This window comes from Syngnathoides biaculeatus, chromosome 2 (assembly GCF_019802595.1).
Source record: "Syngnathoides biaculeatus isolate LvHL_M chromosome 2, ASM1980259v1, whole genome shotgun sequence".
In the NCBI taxonomy this organism is placed as follows: Eukaryota; Metazoa; Chordata; class Actinopteri; order Syngnathiformes; family Syngnathidae; genus Syngnathoides; species Syngnathoides biaculeatus.
In genome coordinates this window covers 18,680,204-18,705,818 of record NC_084641.1, presented here as the reverse complement: position 1 = coordinate 18,705,818, position 25,615 = coordinate 18,680,204, and the positions used below count along the sequence as shown (strand labels likewise).

At 39.9% G+C, this 25,615-nt stretch overlaps 1 protein-coding gene across 1 annotated transcript in view; it reads right to left on the bottom strand.

Annotated features, from left to right (window-relative positions):
- LOC133510765 (probable phospholipid-transporting ATPase IIA) overlaps positions 1–25,615 on the bottom strand; it is a 46,218-nt gene that overhangs the window by 16,418 nt on the left and 4,185 nt on the right. The window contains exons 2-17 of the mRNA XM_061839086.1: positions 23,194–23,338; positions 20,056–20,169; positions 19,831–19,939; positions 16,871–16,929; positions 16,187–16,238; positions 14,921–15,015; positions 14,440–14,520; positions 10,591–10,666; positions 10,360–10,436; positions 9,383–9,543; positions 9,091–9,233; positions 8,814–8,926; positions 7,395–7,604; positions 3,224–3,385; positions 2,805–2,897; positions 1,077–1,160 (exon numbers count right to left, since the gene is read on the bottom strand). Of these exons, the coding sequence (XP_061695070.1) occupies positions 1,077–1,160; positions 2,805–2,897; positions 3,224–3,385; positions 7,395–7,604; positions 8,814–8,926; positions 9,091–9,233; positions 9,383–9,543; positions 10,360–10,436; positions 10,591–10,666; positions 14,440–14,520; positions 14,921–15,015; positions 16,187–16,238; positions 16,871–16,929; positions 19,831–19,939; positions 20,056–20,169; positions 23,194–23,338 (1,774 nt within the window). The remainder of the gene's footprint in view (positions 1–1,076; positions 1,161–2,804; positions 2,898–3,223; positions 3,386–7,394; positions 7,605–8,813; positions 8,927–9,090; positions 9,234–9,382; positions 9,544–10,359; positions 10,437–10,590; positions 10,667–14,439; positions 14,521–14,920; positions 15,016–16,186; positions 16,239–16,870; positions 16,930–19,830; positions 19,940–20,055; positions 20,170–23,193; positions 23,339–25,615) is intronic.

Below are 25,615 nucleotides of genomic sequence, written 5' to 3'. Positions count from 1 at the left end.
TGTTCTATATTGTGTTTGCATTTTGCGGCCATAATCCTTTGAAAAGCAGGTTCTGGAGTCTAAAATTATACAAGCACACAATCAATAGCCGTAGCTTTGCATGAGTTGAGCAAAAAAGGCAGGACAGTAAGCATGTGCTAATGAAAATGATTATTGATAATTTAGAACATAACAAGCATACTCATTTAGCCATGTCCACCCAATCACCTGTCTGCCAGTGTGCTTCGACTAATGCCCTGACTTTTACACTGTAGCTGCATTGCATTTCGTGGACATGAATTCTCTTTACCACATTGCTGCAAGGGGAAACATTTATTTCTAAGCCTGTTTTAGGCTGTGTCCACAAAAGAATAAAACATTTTACTAAAAATTCAGGTATCAGGAACCCAAAAAAGCAGTTTGTGTGTGTAGATAAAAGGCCAAAACACAACTGTATTCATGTAGAAATAGATTTATATATATATATGGGGTTGCTCAACAGTGATGACCTAGAAAAGAGTGCTTTGTCCTTTGGAAAAAAAAAATTACCCAAAAATGTTTAAAAAAAAAAAAAACATTACAAAGACGTGCAATCATTGACTGAATACACTGTGATACGCTTGCCAGGACAGTAGTTAGCGCTGTCATTTTGTAAAGAAACAACTGCTGATGCGAACCAACTGCTTATCCTCCCATGTTTTATCCAAACACATCGTAATATATGGTGTTTTACGATTTAATGTAAGTTTGAAATTCATTTAAGAAGTGAAATAAACAGTGTTGCAGTTCACCACTGTTGTTTTGGTTATACACAGAAAATGTAACATGGACGAGCCTGTCCATTTTCACAAACATATATTTGCATGTTTGCACAAAAAGAATAATGATGAAACTTATTTTTAAAATGCTGCGTGTTTATGCGCCAAAATTTAACTGCAATGTCAACAAACAGCTATAATTCACACTGTGTTTACTTGGGTAAACTGTCTGATTTTAAAGACTGGCCTTGAGGAGGGGAAGAGTGCAACTTTGAGGCTAGCTTTGGACTAGAGAAAACCGAACAGAGGTGAATTGGTGTTTAACACTCACAAACATACCTCAAAATCCTGATACTGCTCCTCAGTCAGGGATTTCTTGGAGACAACCAGGACCCGGAGACCTTCCCTTGCCATGTTCCCACACTAGAAAACAATCAACACAAGTGAAATATTATTTCCCCACATCAATTCAACTACAGTGTATAGTCTTTTTTAAACATTTCAAACAACATTACAACTGTAACGTGATAGTAGTGCTTCACAAATTCATGAAACCACCACCCAAAGCAAGGTTTTATTCCACAGAAGCCCTAAATTAACGCCAAAATATGTTTTTGTTTCTGTAATAGCAAATGTGCCAATATGTAGAAGTGCAATATTTTCATTTGAAGGTTTAAAATAGAACTCTTTTTGCAGTCCTATAAATGCACTGTTTTTACTACAAATTCAAAACATTGTGAAGCAGAGCATTTTGTTTTAATGGCAACTTTTTAAATTTCTGACTTTTCAGAGAGGCTCAGACAGCAAGCTCAAATTTGGGTGTAAAAAGGTGACTTCAATATAGATTTTTTTTTCTTTTCAAAGTGGTAAAATGTCAAACACTCACTGAAATTGAAGATACTTTCATTAATCTTTTGAAAGCGTTCCAAAATGTGTATTTTTCCGAATGGCGGTCAAATACATTAGTTAAGCACTGTCCCTCATGATTATTATACATAATAACAATAATAATAATAACTATTTACCTTTACTGACCAAAACAAACAGGTTACAATTTATTACTCAGCATTAGAATAGAATAAAGTTCAGCTCCTGGTCTATAAATCATTAAATCGTTGAGGTGCAGAATATATGAAACAAATGCCAGTGGACTATGAATCCAGTAGAACTCAGATCTGTTAACTCAGACCAGATAACAAAGCAGAGTCCAAATCAAACATGGTGAAGCATCTTTTAAGTACTATGCTGCTCATAAATGGAATAAGTTGCCGACAGAAGTCAAGTCAGCAGGAAATAAGGTTTTTAAATCAAGGCTAAAAAAATGCTTATGATTGAGTATTTTACAGAATTACACTTCTAAATGACCTTACAGGCATTGTGCCTTTGTGCATGTGTAATGTTTGAAAATGTCCATTTTCTCTGTCCTTATTTCTAAAAATGCTTTTAATCTCGTAAAGTACATTGAGTTACCTTGTGTAGGAAATGCGCTATGTAAATACATTTTTAAAAACATCCATACAAAGTGTTACAGCAGAAAAGCATGCATCAAACAAAATGATATTATAAACAGACAATAAATCATATTCACATTCAAAGACAATGGCCCTCAGGTGGAAACAGATACACAAAATGGACTATTTGTTGTAAAAACATCAATCCACCCATTCATTTTCTCCACAGCTTATCCTCATAGGGGTGGCGGGTACGCTGGAGCCAATCCCAGCTAACTGCTCAGAGGGCGGTGGCGTACATCATAAACTGGTTGCCAGTCAATTGCAGGGCACAAGCAAATGAACATCCATGCACAGTTAACATTCACACTGATGAGCAATTTAAAACCTTCAACTATCCTTTTGGATTTTGGGATGTGGGAGGAAAATGAAGTACCCGGAATAAACCCAGGCAGGCAAGGGGGAAAACATGGAAACTCCACACAGGCGAGGCCGGCTTTGATCCCGGGTCCTCGGAACTGTGAGGTAGATGTCCTAACCTGTCGGCTACCATGCAGACGTTGTGAAAACAATGAATGCCACCTCCAACCCCTACCCCTCAAAAAACAGTAACTACCTCTTCTTCCAGCCAATCGTTATACTGGACGATGCCGGCCATCACCACATCCGCACCCTTCATGTAGAATGTGATCTCTCCAGTTGATTCATCCTGAAAAGGAGCTTGCGCAGTCATGGAAAGTTCAAAATACTTTCAACCTATTATCAGGGGAAGCCAAGTATACTACTTGTGTATGAGTCAACAACAACAACAAAAAACAGTGATCTGACCTACATTCAAAATGTAAGACACCAACCCACCCTGACCCCAGTTAAAATGTATGAACTAATATTCAGCTGGCTTTTATTCTCTTCTTAAGACAGTCCCAATGTGTCTCCTAGCAACATACACAGCCCAAATTGACAATGAAGCCTTCGTCTGTTCCTCAACTTGCATTCAGGAAATATTCATGGAACAACAAGCATATTGGCACTCACTCGCACAATGATACCCATCCTCTTGCTCTCATACGTGAATGGGAAAATCTGCAGGATGCTGAAGTTCATTATTTGGCCATTCGGGGTACGGAGTTGCATGGAAGACTGGTCTCTTCCCACCAGCGTCAGCCCAACGCTCTCTGTCCACTGCACTAGCGACACCTGCAGACCGCAAATGTGAAAGACCCTGAATCAGATAAGACTGAGAAAAGACTATTTGGACTGAATGCCATTGTGTCACATCAATGCCAGGAGAGATTAGAGCACTCAACATTATTTATTGAGAAAATACAGGAGAGTCTGACAATAAAAAACATGTTTGGAAAACTCTCAAGGATAAAGTCAGCCAATCACTTCCATTACTGAAGAGCATTTGTGGTTGAAAAATAAGGGAGCTGAATTAATCAAGAACTTGCAGACCAGAGGTTGGATCAACAAGCAATCCAACCACCATTGTGAGACAGGCCTAATGTTAGAGAGGACAAATACAGTGAAGAAAATAAGTATTTCAACACCCTGCTATATTGCAAGTTCTCCCACTTAGAAATCATGGAGGGGTCTGAAATTTTCATCGTAGGTGCATGTTCACTGTGAGAGAGATAATTTAAAAAGAAAAATCCAGAAATCACAATGTATGATTTATTAACAATTTATTTGTGTGATACAGCTGCAAATAAGTATTTGAACACCTGAGAAAACCATTGTTAATATTTGGTACAATAACCTTTGTTTGCAATTACAAACATCAAACGTTTCCTGTAGTTGTTCACCAGGTTTGCACACACTGCAGGAGGGGTTTTGGCCCACTCCTCCACACAGATCTTCTCTAGATCAGATAGGTTTCTGGGGTATCGCTGAGAAACACAGAGTTTCAGGTCCCTCAAAAGATTTTCTATTGTGTTTAGGTCTGGAGACTGGCTCGGCCACACCAGAACTTTGATAAGCTTCTTACAGAGCCACTCCTTGGTTTTCCTGGCTGTGTGTTTTGCATCATTGTCATGTTGAAAGACCCAGCTACAACCCATCTTCAATGCTCTGACTGAGGGAAAGAGGTTGTTCCCCAAAATCTCACAATACATGGCCACAGTCATCCTCTCCTGAATACAGTGCAGTAATCCTGTCCCATGTGGAGAAAAACACCCCCAAACGATCATGCTACCACCCCCATGCTTCAAAGTAGGGATGGTGTTCTTGGGATGGAACTCATCAGTCGTCTTCCTCCAAACACAGTTAGTGGAATTATGACCAAAAAGTTCTATTTTGATCTCATGTGACCACAAACCTTTCTCCCATGACTTCTCTGGATGATTTCAAACCATGACGTCTGAGTGTATTACCAACAGTCACCTTGGAAACGGTGGTCCCAGCTCTTTTCAGGTCATTGAGCAAGTCTTGTCATGTAGTCCTGGGCTGATTCCTCACTTTTCTAAGGATCATTGTGACCCCACGAGATGACATCTTGCATGGGGCTCCACTCCAATTAAGATTGACCGTCATGTTTAGCTTCTTCCATTTTCTAATGATTGCTCCAACAGTGGACCTTTTTTCACCAAGCTGCTTGGATATTTCTCCGTAGCCCTTTCAAGCCGTGTGGAGTTGTACAATTTTGTCTGTGGTGTCTTAGGACAGCTCTTTGGACTCAGCCATGTTACAAGATTAAGTCTTACTGATTGTATGGGGTGGACAGATGTCTTTATGCAGCCAACGACCTCACACAGGTGCATCTGAGTGGAGGTGGACTTTTAAAGGCGGACTAACAGGTCTTAAGGGTCAGAATTCTAGCTGATAGACAGGTGTTCAAATACTTATTTGCAGCTGTATCACACATAAATTGTTAAAAAAAAAAGTTTTTCTTTTGAGATTATCTCTCTCACAGTGGACATGCACCTACCATGAAAATGTCAGACCCCTCCATGATTTCTAAGCGGGAGAACTTGCAATATAGCAGGGTGTTCAAATACTTTTCTTCACTGTATGTACCACGCCACAAAACAATTGGCAATAATACAATTTTAAAAACCATACCAAGCTGTGTGATGTCACTTATTAACAGCAAACATTTACTGAATGTGATAATACAAACTTTAATGTGTGATACATATCTATAATGTCACATGATACAAATCACTATCAGTTGAAAGTTCTCAATACCGTACAGCATTCTCTCTATATTTGCAGGGGACCATGCTGCGAATAGTGAAAATCTTCAAGTAAGTGACATTCACCCAAAAGACTAATGTAATCGATTGTTGCAAAGCACTGTTTGGATGAGACAAAATAGACAAGAGTCAAGGGAATGGTTGGACAAAATAAAGACAGCCCTGACTTGACTTGCCTTGCCTTTGCCCCCAAGATGGCAGCCAAGCTGTATTGTCTGCCGTTTGCTTTTGTTGTGTGTTTGTCAATCAATAGTTGTTTGTGGCTATTTCATTAAATATAGGTTGGATGAGTGCATGTGACCACTGTGAAAAACATGTTGAGTGAAAAATTCAAGATTAAAATAAAATTATTTCACAGTGGGCGGCATGACGGTGCAGCTGTAGAGCGTTGGCCTCACATTTCTGAGGACTGGGGTTCAAATCCCGGTTTTCATGTTCTCCCCGTGGCTGTGTGGGTTTTCTCCGGGGACTCCGGTTTCCTCCCATAGCCCAAAAAACATGCATTAATTGGAGACTATAAGTTGCCCCGAGATCTGATTCTGACTGCGACTGTTGTCTGTCTCCATGTGCCCTGCGATTGGCTGGCAACCAGTTCAGGGTGTACCCTGCCTCCTGCCCATGACAGCTGGAATAGGCTCCAGCACTCCCGCGACCCTCAAGCGGCTCAAAGAATGGATGGATATTTCAGTGTACTTTTTTACTCTTACGCAAGTATTTTTTGGAGGAGTACTGTTTAGCTTTAGTTGAGTCACAATATGGTCAAGTAAAAGTACTCTTACTTGAGGATATTTGGCTACTCTGTGTATTGCAATCCATCCATCCATTAATTTTCTTAGCCGCTTATCCTCACAAGGGTTGCGGGGAGTGTTTGAGCCTATCCCAGCTGTCAACGGGCAGGAGGCGGGGTACACCCTGAACTGGTTGCCAGCCAATCGCAAGACACATTGAGATAAACAGCTGCACTCACAATGACATCAACTGAACTGTGAGGCCAACGCTTTCCTGCTGAGCCACCATGCCGCCAAAACAGTGTTTGACTAAAATATTTTTTCACATAAAATGCATAATGCATTGTTTTCGAACAAATTTAATGCATGTAAAATGTTTTGAAAATGTCAGTTTCGGAAAATGACTGGGCTTAAGATGGCAGAGGTCGGGGAAGTACATTTGCATCTTGGACAATCCTGTATAGACTTGGGGGAAAAAAAAAATGTAATTAAAAAAATAACCTTAACTTTTTTTATTCTAAGTGATTAATTCAGGAGCAAGATTATATAAAGTGGGGGACGGTATTTTTTCCTCTTACAGTAAGATGATGTTACATTAACCTCCTTGGTTGGAAGAAACCTTACTTCTGAATGAAAAGAAATTGTGGAAATACAATTATTGATAAATAAACAGCAGAAACAGCCAAAAGTAATCATTAATATGTATCTGGCAAGGTTGGGCCCACAGTTTGAACTGAACGCGGCCATCAGCCCCTGAGTTGAGAGTTGAGTGCACTAAGCGCATGGCTAAGAGCAGTCATTTCCTCAAAACAACAAATGAGGTGGCTTCTTCAATGACAAAAGCAGTGACCTGTGAAACGTGTACTCAGAGGAAACCCAAAAGGGGACGAGTGCAAGAGGCTGGGGAACACATAAAGGAAATCCATTTACGCTGCAGGAAATGTCTCATGTTGAATTCAGCAGACCTCTTCCTGGTGTTCAACGAATGCGGGCCATTGAGGACACGAATGTGGGATGACATTTGGCTTGTGACACTTCAAGAAGGAAAGGAACCGAGTGGAAGATCCGCAAGGATAAACAGAGAATGGTCCATGTTGGTGTCATATCATTAATCTAGCAAAAGACGCAAGCAAATCACTCATTATGCCTGGATTTATGAGAAAATTCAACTGTAGCAGATAGAGGTGTAATGTTCATCTTGTGGGTCTTTTCTATCTTGGGGTGCACACAATGAAATGCAAACAAATACTTAATGTAATTAAAGGCGTGTGTCAAGAGTTGTACCTCATCGGGGCTGGCGGCCTGGTACACCCTGCAGGTGTCTTCGTAGTGCTGTTCTGCCTCAGCCTGGTCTGTCACGCCGTTGGACTCGTATGCTGGTGTCACGTTGTGCACCAACGCGATGGCTTTCACCGCCTCGTGAACTCTACTGCTGATGGTCTTGCGAACCTTTGTGGTCACTGGGGTCCTGGAGGCTGGAAGGTCATGAGTGGGCTGAGGAGGAAGGACAGAACAGAGAAGAGGACAGATAGCTTCGAATCAAAATTTACTTTTTATAACCTACAATGAGCAAGATTTACTGATCATTGAATCAGGGAACTTTGTTGCCCTAATGTTCATTTCACTAAGGCTATTTTCAATTGTAATCTTTGACTTGATGCAAACAGCCAGGCAACAGTGTACTATCAAATCCACTCAAATTTTTAAGTAGGAAGTCAGATAATATTTTGACTTCATGAATTCACACTACTTTGTTACCTTGGAAGCATTTAGTTTTTACAGTATCTGCTAGACTGCATTCCCATGATGATGTGCTTATATTGTTACAATTGGCCTGCGCATTTCAATGAGTAAAAAGATGTTTATCTCTGAGTCTCAAACTCCACTGCCTATATCAGGGGTCTCAAAATGATTTTACCTTTGGACCACTGAAGGGAGAGTCTGGCTGAGGTTAGGCATTGCCACTGCGCACATGCACACGCATGCAATTGAAATTAGAATTTTCTTTTAAAGTACAATATTGTTACACATTTTTTTAAATACACAAAATAAGATAAACAAGGACACTGGTGTAAACAAGGTGCGCGCAAAACTACTAACTGGCAACACTGCAGTAACTTTCATTCATTGAAAAATGTTTCTCTGCTTACATGAAGCCTGATCGATGTGATTGGTAGGTTCGTCAGCTCCACACACAACACTGTAAAACTGCCATTCATATAAAATTCAAGGGATGCACCAACACTAAATTAGCATATTAAGGTGGGGGTCACAAAATATCTCATGTGCCACAAACGGCCTGCGGCCCAACAGTGTGAGACCTCTGCCCTGTATCTTGTTTAATCAAAAAAATCATTCCATTGTTTTATTAATTCAGGCCAAAACACCCACTACATACCAAAAAAAAAAAAAAAAAAATCTCTAACTGCCAGCACCGGAGTGTTATATAACCATATGTTTTCAACTAATTATCAATAACTTGCTTTTTCACTGTGGCCTTTCTATTACTAGCTATCAGTACGTCCAGAGGTTAATGGTAACGATCATTAAACATGCTGGGCCAGTGCTTGGCTTTTGGGTTAATCCTGTTTCCTGCTTTGCTAACCTCTGGTGTGTAAAAAACAAAAGAAAAAACATTGTTCCTGGTTTTTTTTTTCTTAGCATTTTATGATTCACTGTTAAGGCCCTTGTCGTGTTCTTTACCTGTGTGTAGGCACTGAACACATGGCTCTGCACTTCATCCATAGAGTCCATTCCGTACGCCACAGTCCCAAGGTGGAGGCGCCGAAACACCATTTCATTTTGGGTGAGGGTTCCTGGAATTCAAACGGTTAAGGAGTATAATTAAGGTACAATTCTGAATCAATCACGAACTGTCCAACTCTGATGCTTGGCAGTGAGATTGATGTTTTTGCTTTGGTACTTTGTTGATGGCACTCCAATTTAAATGTTTGTGTTGTGTTATCTTCTCCAATCTAACCTGTTTTGTCAGTCAGTAGGTAAGAGATGCGCCCCAGCTGTTCGGGTATAGTGCTGGCTCTCACCACCGTGCCAGGTATCTTTGAGTCCTTCTTGATCATCCAACTGAAAACCATTTTTCCCATATCCAGATTGACACGCAGACTGTATCAAATAAATGAAAACAAGAGGACTCAGAGAGGAGACAATGTATAATATAATAATAATAAATAATGATAATAATTAAAAATACTGTAAACCCTGGTGGATGGCATAAGCTCAGTGAAACATTAGTATAGGGTTGATTGTCCCACCTGATCGGCACAATGTTGGAGAAGAGCAGCAGGAAGCGCAGGATCTGTAGGTACCAGCGTCCAGCAAAGTGCTGCAGAGCCACCATGACGAGAGAAACTACCACCAAGGCCCCAAAAAGGATCTTAGTCAAGCAGTTCACCTCCAGGTCAAACAAGCCCACCTGACATGAACACAACAGCCAGATAATTACTGGTATTCACATTGGCAATACATGGTTGAACTGTACAGTATACGGACAAAAAGGTATTGCAATGGATATTTTCAATTTGTAAAAATGCTTTAATTTCCTGGTGGAATGCTGAATGACTGGTTAGCACATCTGTCTCACAGTTCTGAGGCCCTGGGTTCAAATCTGGCTTCGCCTATGTGGAGTTTTCTCTGGGTACTCCGCTTTACTTCATAATCAAAAATTTGCACAGTAGGTTAACTGAAGACTCTAAATTACCCGAAGGTGTGACTATGAGTGTGAATAGTTATTTTATATGTGGCTTGTGATTGGTTGGCAACCATTTTATGAACGGATGGGTGGTTTTAACTTTTTCCTAAGGCAAAAGGAACAGTCTATCAGAGAGTCTAGGAACTAAAGGCGTGACTGAATAGTATGTAAATCCTTTTTTTGCGCACAGACACATGCGGGCATATGTCACAGCGTGTACTGAAAGACACTATCGGTACACTCGGAAGCCTCACGCAAACTCTTTTTGGGGCAGAGTTATTCACTTCCGGTTGGCAGCAAATGTTAAAAAGAACATCTCTCGAGACTAAACAAGGGTAAACATTCGTACAATGTACCTATCGTGCACATACAAGTTAATGAGTGTGGTCAGAGATGCGCGGAGGGGCGGGGAGTGAAACTACACATTTCAACTTTTATCTAGAGTTTTTGAAAATATTTACATCAAATTTTCCTAAACTAGACTTATCCATCAGATCATGAAAACACTGTAATATGCATGCCTGGTTTCATTGACCATACCTTGTGTCTCGGGTTGGAAGTATTCATGACGCTGCGCAACTCTTTGCCAGTATAAATCACCAGCCCCACTACTGTGCCTATGACAAGGGAAACACAATTAAACACCACAACCTCAGCTCATCTCGTAAAACAATTTGTGCTAACGAACAAAGTTGAAATAGAGATCATACTTCCAAAGAGAAGCATGAAGTACTGAGACCAGCGTTTATGTCCACGTTGCTGGATACTTACCTGAGGCAACCACTGTGCTGGCCCACAGCGTGTTCTCAATGCTAAGGCTTTCATTGATTGGGGGGTCGCCATCCTCCTGTGACAGGACAACAAGATGAAGAGGATTTTCAAAGTCATCCTTTCACCAAGCACACCAGTTGGGTTTGGATGGGGCGAAAAGTGCATTGGAGCATAATTTAGAGCAGACATGTCCAAAGTCCGGCCCCCGGGCCAATTGCGGCCCGTGGACAAATTTTTACCGGCCCGCGGCCTCTATCATGAAATCAATAATATGCGGCCCGCCAGCACTGTTGACCACAGTATAAAATACATGTGTACAAAAAGCTATTTTTCATATTTTTCATTTCACCAGAAGATGGCAGTAGCCCTGTGGCCGCACTCTGGCCGCCGTGACCCTTGACCTTGCGTGATCGTTTCAGCCCAGCCCATTTCTAACATGGCGTCTGTAAACAAAAAAAGGAAAGTTGACCGCGAGGGCCGCCGCTTCCAGGACAAGTGGAAATTTGAGTATTTTTTCACTGAAATACGAAACAACTGTGTCTGCCTAATTTGCCAAGAGACTGTGGCTGTTTTCAAGGAATTCAACATCAAGAGGCACTACCAGACGAAACATGCTAGCTACGACAAGCTAACTGGGAACAAACGCGGTGAAAAAGTGAAGCAACTGGAAGCTGTTTTAACGGCACAGCAAAGCTTTTTCACAAGAGTCCGTGAGTCAAATGAAAATGCCACAAAGGCAAGCTACGAAGTGGCAACGCTGATTGCAAAGCACTGCAAACCTTTCACTGAGGGTGAATTTATTAAAGACTGTGTAATGAAAATGGTTGAGAAAATTTGTCCCGCGAAGAAGCAAGAGTTTGCCAATATTTGCCTGGCTCGTAATACTGTGGTACGGAGAATTGAAGACGTTTCATTAGATATTAAGAGACAGTTAGAGGCAAAAGGAACTGAGTTTGACTTTTTCTCGTTAGCGTGCGATGAAAGCACGGATGCGTCCGACACCGCTCAGTTACTGATCTTTTTAAGAGGAGTGGACAATGACATGAACGTGAGTGAAGAGCTTCTGGACCTCCAGAGTCTGAAGGGCCAAACAAGAGGAACGGATTTATTTGTTTCTGTTTGTTCCACCGTAGATGACATGAAACTACAGTGGAATAAAGTCACCGGGATTATTACGGACGGCGCACCTGCCATGGCTGGCGAGCAGAGTGGATTATCAAGCCTTGTCTGTAACAAAGTCAGCGAAGAAGGAGGCAGCGCTATTAAACTCCACTGTATTATTCATCAAGAAGTTCTCTGTGCCAAATATATGAAATATGATAATGTTATGAAACCGGTGATAAAGACTATTAATTATATTCGCTCCTAAGCGCTATGCCACCGCCAGTTTCAACAGTTTCTTCTCGACATCCAGGCTGAATACAGAGATGTTTTGTATCACACCGACGTAAGGTGGCTCAGTCGGGGGTCTGCGCTGCAGCGCTTCTTCTCTCTCAGGGAGGAAATTGGACAATTCTTGACTAAAAAGGGACAACCCATGCCACAATTAAATGATCCTGTTTGGCTGGCTGATTTGGGATTTTTAGTTGACATAACGCGACATCTGAATGCGCTGAACACAAGCCTTCAAGGGCAAAATGCAGTGGTAAGCCAACTGTATTCACACATCAAAGCCTTTCGGACCAAGCTGCTACTTTTCCAAAGACACCTGTCACAGGCGCAGCCCAATACCGCACATTTCCCGTCGCTGCAGGAAATTGTGACCAGTTTCCCACAGATCAATATCAGTGCGCAAATGACAAAGTATGCAGCAGACATCTCATCTCTGGTTGAGGAGTTTCAGCAGCGCTTTCGGGACTTTGCAGCTATTGAAAAGGAGATCACGCTTTTTTCCTCTCCTTTCTCCGTGGACCCTGATGACGCTCCAGACCACCTGCAACTGGAGCTCATTGAGCTGCAGTGTGACGCCGAGCATCGCAGTCGGCACCAACAGCTCCCTCTTGTCAACTTCTACCGCCAGCTGGATGAAGGCAGGTTCCAAGCAATTCGGACATTTGGGAAGAAAATGCTGAGCTTGTTTGGCTCCACATACATGTGCGAGAAGACATTCTCCGTTCTGAACATTAACAAGAGCCGCATGAGGACGAGACTGAGTGACTCTCACCTGCGTGACGTCTTGCGCATCAAAACCACTGCTCTTGAGCCAGACATGGACTACATACTGCAGTCAAGATCCCAGTATCACCCTTCACATTAGTGCAGGCAAGACCTTTGTTAAGTCCTCTGAGTTGAATAAATTCTTAAATCTCAGTTAATTAATTTTTTTGTGATGGTCAAAATCACAGTTTGAATATGCAGTGATCATTGTTTTGTTTTCAGCACTTTTCCTACAGTGAGCATATAATAGTGAATAATATGTAATGTTTCACATGAACTTAGATATCCTTTATAGTTTTCTTAATTTTTTGTGGTTTGTGATTTCGGTAAAAACCTAAATGTAAAAAAAAATGTAAAAGTAAAAGTATGCCATTTGTAATTAAATTAAAAAAAATCCCAAAAAGTTAATTTGTATTTAATGTTAATGGTTCAAAGAATGTCAGGCTAAATAGTCGGCCCCCACACATTTTCACCTTACCAAATCTGGCCCTCTTTGCAAAAAGTTTGGACACCCCTGATTTAGAGTAAGACTAGGAAAGTTTGGACAAATTGATTAATTTAAGATTTTGATCATGTACATTTCATTTTCAGGATCATATTGTGAATTTTGTATACACCTCTTAAAATTGCTGTCTCCCTTGTCATTACGAGGTAACCACCCCTTTGAGAGATCCTCTGACAGTTTCAATGACATTACCATTTTTTCTTTCTTCAATGGAGGCCGACACAGGTGAGTTGCACAGTAAATATTTACACTTTTGCTTCAGAATTTTCACCATATTATACATAGCTGGATGTTGGCAAGCTTACGTCAACACGATTATAGTGAAATATAAATTGACATAAAACGATTCCATAAATTCGGTGTTATTTGGTAATCAGCTTGCTTACTGAACCATGTTTCTAAGTGAAGGTCCACCATACACTCATGTAGTGCTAACATTAGCCAAAAATAGTATAAAAAAATATACTTGGTATAACAAATTTCATTTTGTTTTCATTTTCATTTTGTGGTTTGTGCAGTATGAACCGTACATTTTCTGCGTACAGTTTATTTATTTTTTCAAAGTGTGGTAGGTCAACAAATATGCTCTCTCTCTCTCTCTCTCTGATTTCTCGGTTTTTACATGGGAACGTCTCAAAGGAACCGGTTGCTGACACTGACTCCTCGACATCAATTTATTCGGCGAAACGTACGCACCTGGACAAAATTGTTGGTACCCTCTACTAATCAATGAAATACCCACAGTGATCATAGAAATACCTTATAATTGTAAATCTAGAAATAATCGTGGTTCAACAGAATTATTTAAAAAAAAAAAAACTTGTGAAACAGGCATGGACAACAATTATGATTCCCCTATAAAAGACTGAAGATAAATTGACCGTAGGGAAATTTTCAACCAACGTATGTTCTCGAATTGCCATCACAAGTGTCTTCAAAATTGGAATCAGTCAGTTGGCCTATTTAAAAGGTGAAAAGCAATCACTGTACTGTATCTATCACACTGTACACTTTATCACTGTATCCGGTCACAGGGTGTGCACACTAAAAGGACCAGAGGAAGCGAAAGAGAGCGTTATCTCGGGAGATTACCAAGAAAATTATAAAGAAGCACATTAAATATAAAGGCTATAACAGTATCTCCAACTGAGCTGCAAAAAATTCAGATCAAATATTCATTCACTCACCCTGGTGAAAGTTCCAATAAAATTATGGATATCGATGTTTGGCTCTTCTGCGTACACATAGGAACGGATCTGTAGAAGGTCCTACGAGACATTAACAACACGATTTAGGAGTTGTTCTGAATCAGAAGATTTAACTTAAATCAACAGTTTTGTTAATTAACACTGCAGTCGACATAACGTTTTACATGATTTAGGAGTAACTGAGGGACTTTTTGTCCATCTCTGTTCATTTTCACCCTAAATGTGTTTGATGGACTCATTTTGTCAAACCAAACTCATCTTTACATGGCTTAAATGGACCTTGCTTTGTACACTGGGACCAGAAAAGCTCCTTCCCCAATTCGATACTACAGAGGGAGAAGCATACAAGGAGAACTAAGAATTCAGGGAAAACTAAGGTCTCGCTTTTCTTGTCTCTGACTTATTAATTGACTAAAGACGTGTCTACCTGTATACCGCGTCCTCTCCATCGTGTACTCACTGCAGCAGTTGGTAGTCTCTGTGTGCATGCCACTGGGAGGCGCAGCTTCCAGTCTGTCTCCCCGTCTAGCTGGTCAGTGCGTAGGAAACAGGAGCCTGAGAGGGAGAAGACAAAAGCTCAAGCCACATGGGGGTGACAAATGACAAACTTGCTGTCAGTGAGTGACATCTCAATTCATGATTTTCAGATGAAAGCTTGTGAAAGTTGTACAACAAGGTTTATTCCAGTCATATCTGTCAAAGAAGTGCTATTTTTTTTTAAAACAACTTTAGGAGTGGCTCAGAATACCCCCCCCCACACACACACCAAATTCAAACTTCATCTAATGAGTCATGTGGGGGGGGAAAAAAAAAAAAAAAAATCCCAGTCCCGGCTGAGGCTATTCATAATTGACCTAATGGCCTCCACATGGGAGGGAGATAACCATATACACTACATCCAGTAAAACAAAGCTTGGGCACACAACATGTATTCTAGAATGTTATTAAAAACAGTAATGCTGTACTGCATAGATAATGATGAAGCAATGCATCTGTTACATTCATGATGAAACAGATTCCAAATTTTCTGTCTAATGAAGTGGGTTTTCCTCTGTATGATGTAACTGCTAATGTTCACGTAAAGATAAGTGTTTAGTTTCAGCTTTCTTGCAACAATTATTCAATAGAGTAGCAAAAAATATGTTCAGGAGAGTAGATAGGGAGAAGAAGATGTGTTTGCTTTTTCTTTAGGTTCCTTGTGATAATTATTACAAAAAGAGGAGGCTCAACATTGGGAGTTCAGAGAAAAAGGTTGAAAGAGAAGCATCAGCACCAGCAAAAGTAAGAAATGTTTCAGTATTTTTGCTTTCTAAAACAAACAATTATGATTCTCACAGTTTGATCCTGGAACAAATAATTTTCCTTCACGTAATTGGGAGAAAAAAATCCATATTACAATCAACCAGGATCCTAAAATGAACTGTGTTAAACTTTAGAACAACTATTGTATGCTACTTTTATTTTGTTACACAAATTTACCTGCAAAACTAGAATGGGAAGCTTGGGCAATATTTGGTCTACATTGCGTCTAGGTGTAACTGGAAGCAGCAAGCTCCTGCCTCCAACCAAAGCAGCTTTGACTGATAGTATAGTACTGGACCCAATTACAATTTAGACATTATAGGACTTCCTGTCCAGGCTCAGGGCTAATCCCTGCACCTCAGCGCCTTTTTTAAACAAGTCATTTCCCTAGCCAGATCTGGATGAATGACCAGCAGATGTTTACCATTTCTCTCTGAGGTCCTTAAAAAGATCATGTCAGCAGGAACACGCTGGTTCTACAAAGAAAGGCAGAAAGAAAAACATCACTTCAGCATCACTTCCTGCTCGAGCACTCCTCCATCCTCGTGCTCTTAAAATGTTTGACTTAAAGCGCTGCATGTGGCACATTAGTAACACTCATTATGAAGAAAAGGAAAAAAAAAAAACAATACGAAAAAGTATGAACTCTTATCGCAGCGTGACCCCACTTGATTCTGCACAGCCCCAGAAACCCAATACAGTTCCTCTGCATTGCAGAAGCATACTCTCAGTGACCTAAGATTTCCAGGCAGTTCACAATCAGTCAGAAATGTTGACGAAATGTGGCGGCCGACATGTGTGACCTTTCCTTTGGCCACACTATGACCAGTGATTCAGAAAGACACCCTCTGCTTGAAACTGAAGACAGGCGTGCTCTTCTCATATTTCATGTGATAGACAAAAGACCTCAATAGAGCTACGACAGGAACTGCCACACATCTAATTCCAATGAAAGCCTACTCCAACGTAGATATGCTGAGCCAACCAAAAAATGAAGTTGAAATGTACATCACATGGATTAGAATATTTAATTATCAGAATCATGTGAGAGCTTGGCCACTACAGTTATGTAATGGAAACTATTTACAGATGATCATTTTTAACAAACCTTTTCCACTATTATAAGATCTCCCACTTGAATATTGCTGCTTTTGACTTTCGCCGTGCCTAAGGGGAAAGACAGAAATGCATAAAACAAAGAGAAAACATAAAAGCATTATATAATTAAAAATGGTTTACAGAACATATTTTAATAACAAACATATCTTGAAAATCAAATAGCAGTTTTGCCAGCTGCTTTCTTGCACGCTTCACTGGTTGCCCCACAGAAGTTTGGTGGAAGTAATTTTCCATGCAGATCTGAAGGAATGCTGGGGGAGTTGAGCCTTTCTCTCTCATTCCATTTGGAATTAACAGGCAAATTTGTTTGGAGGAGATCACTGACCCCTGACCTCTGCCGTGACCTCTGGCCAATGCATATGCAAGACATTAAGGCACATATAATATCACTATGTATCAGGGTTCATGGGAATTCACATTTGCTTTTATCTCGTTGTGACAACCGTGTTATGCAGAAAATGAAATTAAATCAGAAATGAAAAGAATTTAGATCATCAGTATAAATAAGGTTTGATGTGAACGTTTCAGGCAGATTTTAAGGACCTGAGCAAAGCAAGTGTGTGGAGAGACAGCTATCGTTGATGCGGGTGGCCATTGTGTTTACAGCTAAAACAAGCTCCCACATCAAAGCAGCAGAGTGATGGAAACCACAAGAGGTCTCCTGCTTTTTTATTGCTGCTCGCACTTTATACTGTGGCCTTGTATGCTCACTTTTACGTCTCTGCTTTGAATTACACGCAGTTTCCCTTAGCCCCAATAAGCTTTAACAGAGCCACTCCTCTACAGTTAACATGCTGAAAAGTAGGAAAGGTAGCCCAGGTGGACATTATGGTCGGTTATCAGTGATAAGGTTCCTCTCTTCTGGAACTATCTTCGAGATTAAGGACTCTTTAAATGTGAAAGCAGACTAAAAACCTTCCATTTTAATAATGCTTCCATGGACAGACAAAGAAGGCTGTCTTGGTTAGTTTGTTCACATTGCAATGAAAACATCAGAAAAACCTCATTTTTTGTTTCAAGCAATATGTTTCACTACGCATTCCATTGTGTAAATATGACCTAAACTGTCCAAATCGTCAGTGAGACTGACGATGGTAAGCTTGTGGAGAGTGGAACATGACATTCTGCTACCAGTGATTACTCAGCAGATAATTACCTGCCATGTGACATGACATGGTAAAAACAAAGCGTAGATATCCAAATTTTTACTAGGTTGTTGTCAAGTAAATGTGCCCTTATAGCCCTGACTCAGGCTTGCATGCATACTGACACATTGTTGTTGTGAATGATCCCTTACTAAAGCTTCAATAGACAGACTGCCGGGGGGGAATTCCCATGATGCCAATATAGTAGCATTTATTGTCAGTCCTCCATATATGTAAAACATAGAGGGACGAAATTACTTTTACAAGAGGTCACTGTCACAAAAACTATACAATAACATCCATTCATACATGCTCTATGTTGGACAAAACAGATGAAATTGGGGCTACAGCTATAAAAATAAAATCAGATTAGCATTTTAAAATAAAAAAATCTGATTTCTTATTATAATTTATTTTTCCCTTCAACTACAGAAAAATGAAATGACAAAGACATTAGTGAAAGTTTTTCTTTCCTCCCCCCCTTTAGGGATTTACTTCTTTATCTCCTGACACCAAACCATCAAGTTGTTTCCCCCCCAACACCAAGTAATCACAAAAATAATGGATTTTTTCCTTCTTTTTTTTTTTTTTAACAATGAGAAAAAAATGCTTCCTCTTGGGAGCGTGGCCTTTCTGGCAAAACATGGACGAAAGCGCTATCCTTGAACTTTTAGATGTTCAACAATTAAACACCATAAAATAAGCCAGCATACTGCATGGCTCAAGATGGTTCATATCCATATTAGCAGCTTTTACTATCTTTTCTCTTCTAGGGTTGTACAGATGAGACAGGGTGACCTCTGCAAAATATTTCTGGTTTGGAAGCACATACCAGAGGTCAAATGTTTCCAACATGACAACAAATCACTGCTTTTGCAACATATAAAACAGGCATGATTGCCTTCCCCCCAGCTTCATTGTTGTCATACGGAAAACTCTGAAATGGATTTGGTCTATATTATCAATTTCTTAGTGGGATCTTAACTGGTCGCTTTTTTGATAAAAACATTTGCAGGAAGTGTCAGAAAATTCGCTGAATAAAGCGACCAACTTTCTCAGCTGGCAACATTGACTGTGCAATAGAAGTAAATAAGTGCCACCAGGATTTATAATTTGAAATGCCACAGAAAACAAGATTTGAACTTGAAATGTAAAGTAATCACATTTTCAATAGTTGCTACAATACGCTGTCTAAAATTCGCCATCTGTGCCAGCAGGCAGGGTTACTTCAGGTCAGAACCAAACAGCCAGCCAATTGCAGTTAAGCTTTCTAAGTCACGTGACGTCACATACTAAGAAAGTGTAACTGGATTGGCTAGCTGCTCGTAGCCGGTTGAATTTTGGACAGCGAATTGTAGCCGGTTGAATTGTTACCATTGAAAAGTTACACTGAAATATATCTATTGAAAATGTGATCACTTCACATTTCAAATTCAAATCTTGTTTTCTGTGGCATTTCAAATTCAAATCCTGGTGGCACTTATTTACTTCCGTACCGTGCTTTTATGAAACTAGCTCATCTGTGTTCACAGATATTTTGCAAGTGGAAGCAGTGCAGGTTTGGCGGGAATTCCTTTGAACTACAAAAGCCACATACAAAATTGGAATGCAAAAAATGTAAATTGTTTGAGATTGGCAGGCGACCAGTTCAGGGTGTACCCTGGCTTTTTAGCTGGGAAAGTCTCAAGCACACCAGCGACCCTAGTGATGAGAAGTGAAATGGACAATGAGGGAATTAATCGGTTAATTGCGCAACCCTAGTGCTACACAACTCGAGCTGAATTTAACAAAATCCCATCCCTACCTCTTGTTGACAGCTTGCTGTAGATCTGAGAGTTCACCTCTTTGTCTCGAATGTAGCATCTAATTTCATCAACGGCCTCTCTTATGATAGTGATTGTCAAGACCAGACCCTAAAATGAAAATCAATAACAATTCAAAGATGACTTGTGGAAGTTAATGGAATTGGAGAATCACTTTGGCGGAAAAGTGACTTATTGACCAATGGAGTTTGTGCAACGCCACATACCAAAGGGACCCAGTAGGTGTAGAGGTCACCCAAGCGTAGCTCCTCCACAAACTGAGAGCAGGCCAGGAGCAAGAAGTACAAGTTGAAGAAGTACTTGAACTGATTGAAAAGCACCTGTCCGGACATAAAAACCTTGTTGTATGTTATCTTTCAAAATACTACTTAAATATACCATAAGAATACAATGAAGTACAATAGTTGAAATCGCTTTCATATCACTATGGAGATTGACGATCAACATGGGAGTCCTAAACTGGAATCCCCCCCGCTGCCCTTCTCCTTAAATCACCAGCAAGGTTACATTGTCTTCTCTGCACGTTATGACAGCACTTTGATCACACAAACAGTGGTGAGAGCTGCAGATAGAACAATATATATCATAATAATATAAAACGTTTCAACATCCATCCATCCTCTTTACCACTTGACCTCACAAGGGTCACAGGGAGCGCCGGAGCCTATCCAACTGTCAATGGGCAGGAAGCTGGGTACACCCTGAACTGGTTGCCAGCCAATCGCAGGGCACATGAAGACAGACAACAATCACACTCACAATCACACCTAGGGGCAATTTAGAGTGTCCAATTAATGTTGCATGCTTTTGGGATGTGGGAAGAAACCAGAGTTCCCGGAGGAAACCCAAACAGGCACCGGGAGAACATGCAAACTCCACACAGGCGGGTCCGGGATCGAACCCGGGACCTCAGAACGTGAGGCCAACGCTTTACCAGCTGCTCCACCGTCCCACCTCATCATCTATCACACTACAATTTTATCGTTTGCATTGAGAAGTTTTCTAAGTTTCATATCATTCACCGGTGCATTAACAGTCTGCGATGTTGTAGCCACAAACATATACAGTGTGACTCTTTGGGAAAATACACTTTTAAGTCTGTATGAAATACAGTGGAATGTATTAAGTTGGACGGCATGGTGTTTGAGTGGTAAGCACATCTGCCTCATAGTTCTGTCCCGGGTTCAAATATAGCCTCCCTGTGTGGCATTTCCATGTTCTCTCCGTGGTGCCGTGGATTTTCTCTGCTTCTTTCACAGTCCAAAAACTAATCTAATTTGTTTGTAGGTGTGAATTTGAGTATGAATGGTTGTTTGTTTATCCTATGTGCCCTGTGATTGGCGGCCGACTCCGTCATGGTCTATCCCGCCTCTTGCCCACACTCAACTGAGATAGGTGCCAGCTTCCCAACGACCCCAGTGAGGATAAATAGTTAAGAGGATGGCTGTATTAAATGTAATGATTGAGTTACAGTACTCCCAGAAGAAGAAAAAAAGCAAATGTATGTGAGGTTCATCAAAGACTTTAAATCATGGAAGGGAAAACATTTGTTCTTAAGAGAAAAATCTGATTGTTTATATAATATCTACATGCAAATCTATATAAAATAATACTTTTCAATTCTTTAATAATGTCTATTATTTATACAACTAGTTATAATTAAACATTTACTCAAATTAACAATACATTTACATATATATTTAAAATATTCTTTTAACCAAATATTTAATATAATACATGCATTTTAATGAATAAATACAACTGAACTAAATAAACATCTTATTGGAAACAGCTAAATTAATGCAGTAAATATAAACCCAATTCCAATAAAGTGGAGACGTGGTGTAAAATGGGGAAAAATAAAAAAAACAGAATACAATGATTTGCAAATTTGTTTTCCAGTCACAGACATGACCAGATTACCAACAAAAATTTGTCACTTCCTGTCTTGGTACCAGTCTACCGGTTTCCACCAGTATCATGCTCGCATTTTACACACAATTACAGTACAAGATAACTCCATTCCATAACAACTAACGTGAAAAATGACTAACATTACAAAGTCACTATGTTGAATAGAGTGTTGAGTGCAGGTTGAGAGACCAAATGTTAAAAGACGGACAGACTACAATAACAAACTAAAGAAAAAAGCCATGTCATTTTGCATTGCAAAAAATATTTGTCCATCTTTTGGTTGGCAAACGAACAATAGCGACTTTCACCAGCCTACTAAACATCCTAAGACAACTGAAGATATCAGGAAAGCAAATATTTATGCAAATCACAAAAGAATCATAACAACAAATAGCACAGCAAACCCCCATCCTTATTTTTGCGTGTGCAAAAAAAAAAAATACAAATGTGATGTAACACATTCATATAGTTATAATGGTTAGAGCATCTAAAACAACCCTGGCTAAAATGTAAAAACTTATACAACCAGGAAATAACAATAAGTCTTTTTGAGACGTTGTCTGGTCAGGTCACCATGAGCCAAGTTTTGGGGGCCAAATCAGAACTTGTACTGGCCCTGTATATTCATGTAATATAATACATTAAGTTCCAGAGATAATTTCTCATTTATTATCCTGACACTATATTATTTAAGCCTATTTTTCAGTCATTATTAGCGCAATCACTGCACTCACAGTGATAAAATTATTAAACCTTTTACATAGCACTGACATTCCAACAATGCTTTTTCTTGTCTCGGTCTTGTGCACACTGCAGTATGAATTGTACATTATACATCAATGCACAATATATGTACAAGCATATCGTAAAACATTGGCTGGTTGGTGGGAGTCTAAGCTTATGGGAGCATTGTGTGTATTTGTCTCGGTATGTGTGTGTGTTCCATTATGATTTGGATATATTACAGTCTAATTAAACCTCTATACAACGGTGACGGTTGCAGAGTTTCCCCGTATTTACGTGAGCTTCCTCTCACGTTATAAAACCATGGCTATCAAGTTCCTTCTCGTCTGAAAATTGCCTGTAGGTTTAAATGAGAGCATGACAAGTTATTTATCTACATGTGACGATTGACTGCTTACCATTACTGTAATAATATATTAACCACATTCTGATTTCTCATTTTATTGTTTTTGGATCTGTCACTTTTGTTTTGTACTCTGTACTCTTGTACAGCTGTTTTGTAAGATAAATCAAATCGCCTTCACTTCCACTCACTTTCCTCATCCAGATACTTTTTTGACTATGACACCCGAGCTGGTTTGTGCTTGGTTGATACAAATATTTGTCTGGCTTCTGAATCAGATGGAGGGAAATATGGGTGGTGGTTGAGAGGTTTAATAGAGTGATGACCTTTAAGTGACACTAACCCCAGGCAGGAAGGTGAAGAAGTTGTACTTCTGGTTGTTAATGACATTCCGGGGGTACCTCTGCTCCCGCTTTTCTGGATGGCCGAGCCAGACCGTGCGGGGTCGGAAGTCGCACATGCCGCAACATTTGGACCATGGGCAGCATCTGAGACAAATAGGCAAGTTTAAAAACAAAACTTGTGTCAACAATTTGATTGAAATTTTAATCAGTTACAAACAAAACTGATCTTTATCCAATCAAGATGCCACGAAATGTATTCAAGGAAGAACCATTGCATTAAATCATATGAACATTTTTACAGCCAACTGACAAAAGAGCCCCTCTGAAATCTGAAATAATGTGCCGTACATCTACATCGCCACAGTCCACTTTGTAGGTTAAAAAAATATCAGGTTTTCTATCCAATTTTGGGGAAATTTGCCATTAGGCTAAATCCACACTGCAGGCCATGCCGAATTCATTTTTGGGAGGGATGAAATCTGATCTTTATATGTAGTTAATAATAGAAGAAAAAGTGCAGTTGGTCCTCGGACAGAACACGTCATTGACAGCACCAGTATGCACAGAAAACTGGACATGATGTGCATGCACACAAACAGAAGACGAAGTGTAATGATAATGTATAGGCAGGATAAGCGCGATGTTAGATTTCACAAATACTCCCATCAGCTACATATTTGATTTACATTTCACACGCAGAGGGGCAATTTAGAGTTTCCAATCAATGCGTGTTTTCGGGATGTGGGAGGAAACTGCAGTGCCAAAGAAAACCCACGCAGGGACGGGGAGAACATGCAAACTCCACACAGGCGGGCCAGGAATTGAACTCCAGACCTCAGAACTGTGAGGCCAACGGTCTAACCAGTTTTAACACCGTGCTGCCTATTTTAAATACATATGGCAATATGTAAAGTAATATGTTGGCAATAAACAATTTTAAGCTTCTTTTTAAAATATTGTTCACTAGATGCAAAACTGCTGCTTGTTGGGAAGTGAGTTGACTGCCCCAAAAAAGCTCCTACGTCAAATTTTTGCCTGTAAGTCAAAGCAAAATGGCAGAATGACACCTATTTCGAAAAACTGAAGTCGGCTCACTTGTATCTCAAAAACCACGCTCCTACTATGCTAAATACATTAATAACAATAACTACGTTTACCTGAAATTAATCATCTAAAATGTTATCATGGCATTGAGGCAAACTGTGTCATTTCATGATTGGAAAAAAAAACATTTGTTCTTGTGTTAGTCTGTACGTAGTTCACCTCCAGACTTCTAATGAATTCACCATCACACCTCTAGTTAATGTGTTGCCAAAAACATAATCCACACAGATGGTTGAACTGCATGTCCATAAAAGTGGGGGGCAGGGGGGACTGATTTAATCAGGAAATGGGTGACCACTACTACAGTTCCTGCTAGGCCCACATTCCACACAAATGAACTCAGTGACTTCATGATTAATTGATAACTACACTGTGAGTTATAAACCTGGGACAAAAAGGAGGAAAAAAATACACTGGACCCAAAACTGACTTTGACCCAAATACGTAGAAAAGAGATGTTAAAAGTACCACTAAAACTGTAGTTCATGTGATGTCATGTCTATCCTGCAAAATGAGCCAACGTCACTGGAGCGAAGAGCAGCGAGCATTACAGGATAGTCTTTTTTTTCTTTGTTCTTTGTCATATTATGTTTTCTGAACTATTCTTTTTTTTTTTTTTAAATGGGAGCAAATAAAAAAGGTAGCCTTACACTCTACTTGGGGTAAAAAAAAAAAAAATCCTAGATTTTTGTGAAAATGCAACAAATGTGAATTGATTCATACATTTCAAACATTTTTATTTAAATAATGATGCCAGAAAGAAAAATGACAGACATGTCAAACAATACAAAGCCAGAGATTCCTGTTGCTCCTACATTCAACATTTGTTCAAGTCCATTGACAACGTCTTGTGAGGCAGAGCTAAAACCAACTACACTAGAATACATAATGACATGTATCTCGTGTTTAGTCTGTGGTTGTGGCTCTGAAGAAGGTGACCACCTCAAACGCTATGAGTGCATCACATCATGCATGGACCGCTTTTGTGTGTGATCCCTTTATTTATGTCTGATTTGTGTGAGTCCTTGATAGTTCCAAATATTCATGACTATAAGATTAATTGCAAACACAATTGGTTGGAAATTGCACTGCGCTTCGAGCCCAGTCAGCTGAGCTAGGGGCCAGCATGACTCCAACCCTACTGAGGATAAGCAATACAGAAAATGGAAGGATAGATGGATGTATGGATGGATGGATTTATGCCCTTTTGTAGGGAACTTTTCCTTGCTATTTTCTGAAAAAAAAAATCACGTTTTCATATTTTTTGTGCTACTTTTGAAATGCCCTAAAATGGTGCAAGATTGTGCAAAAGCCCTG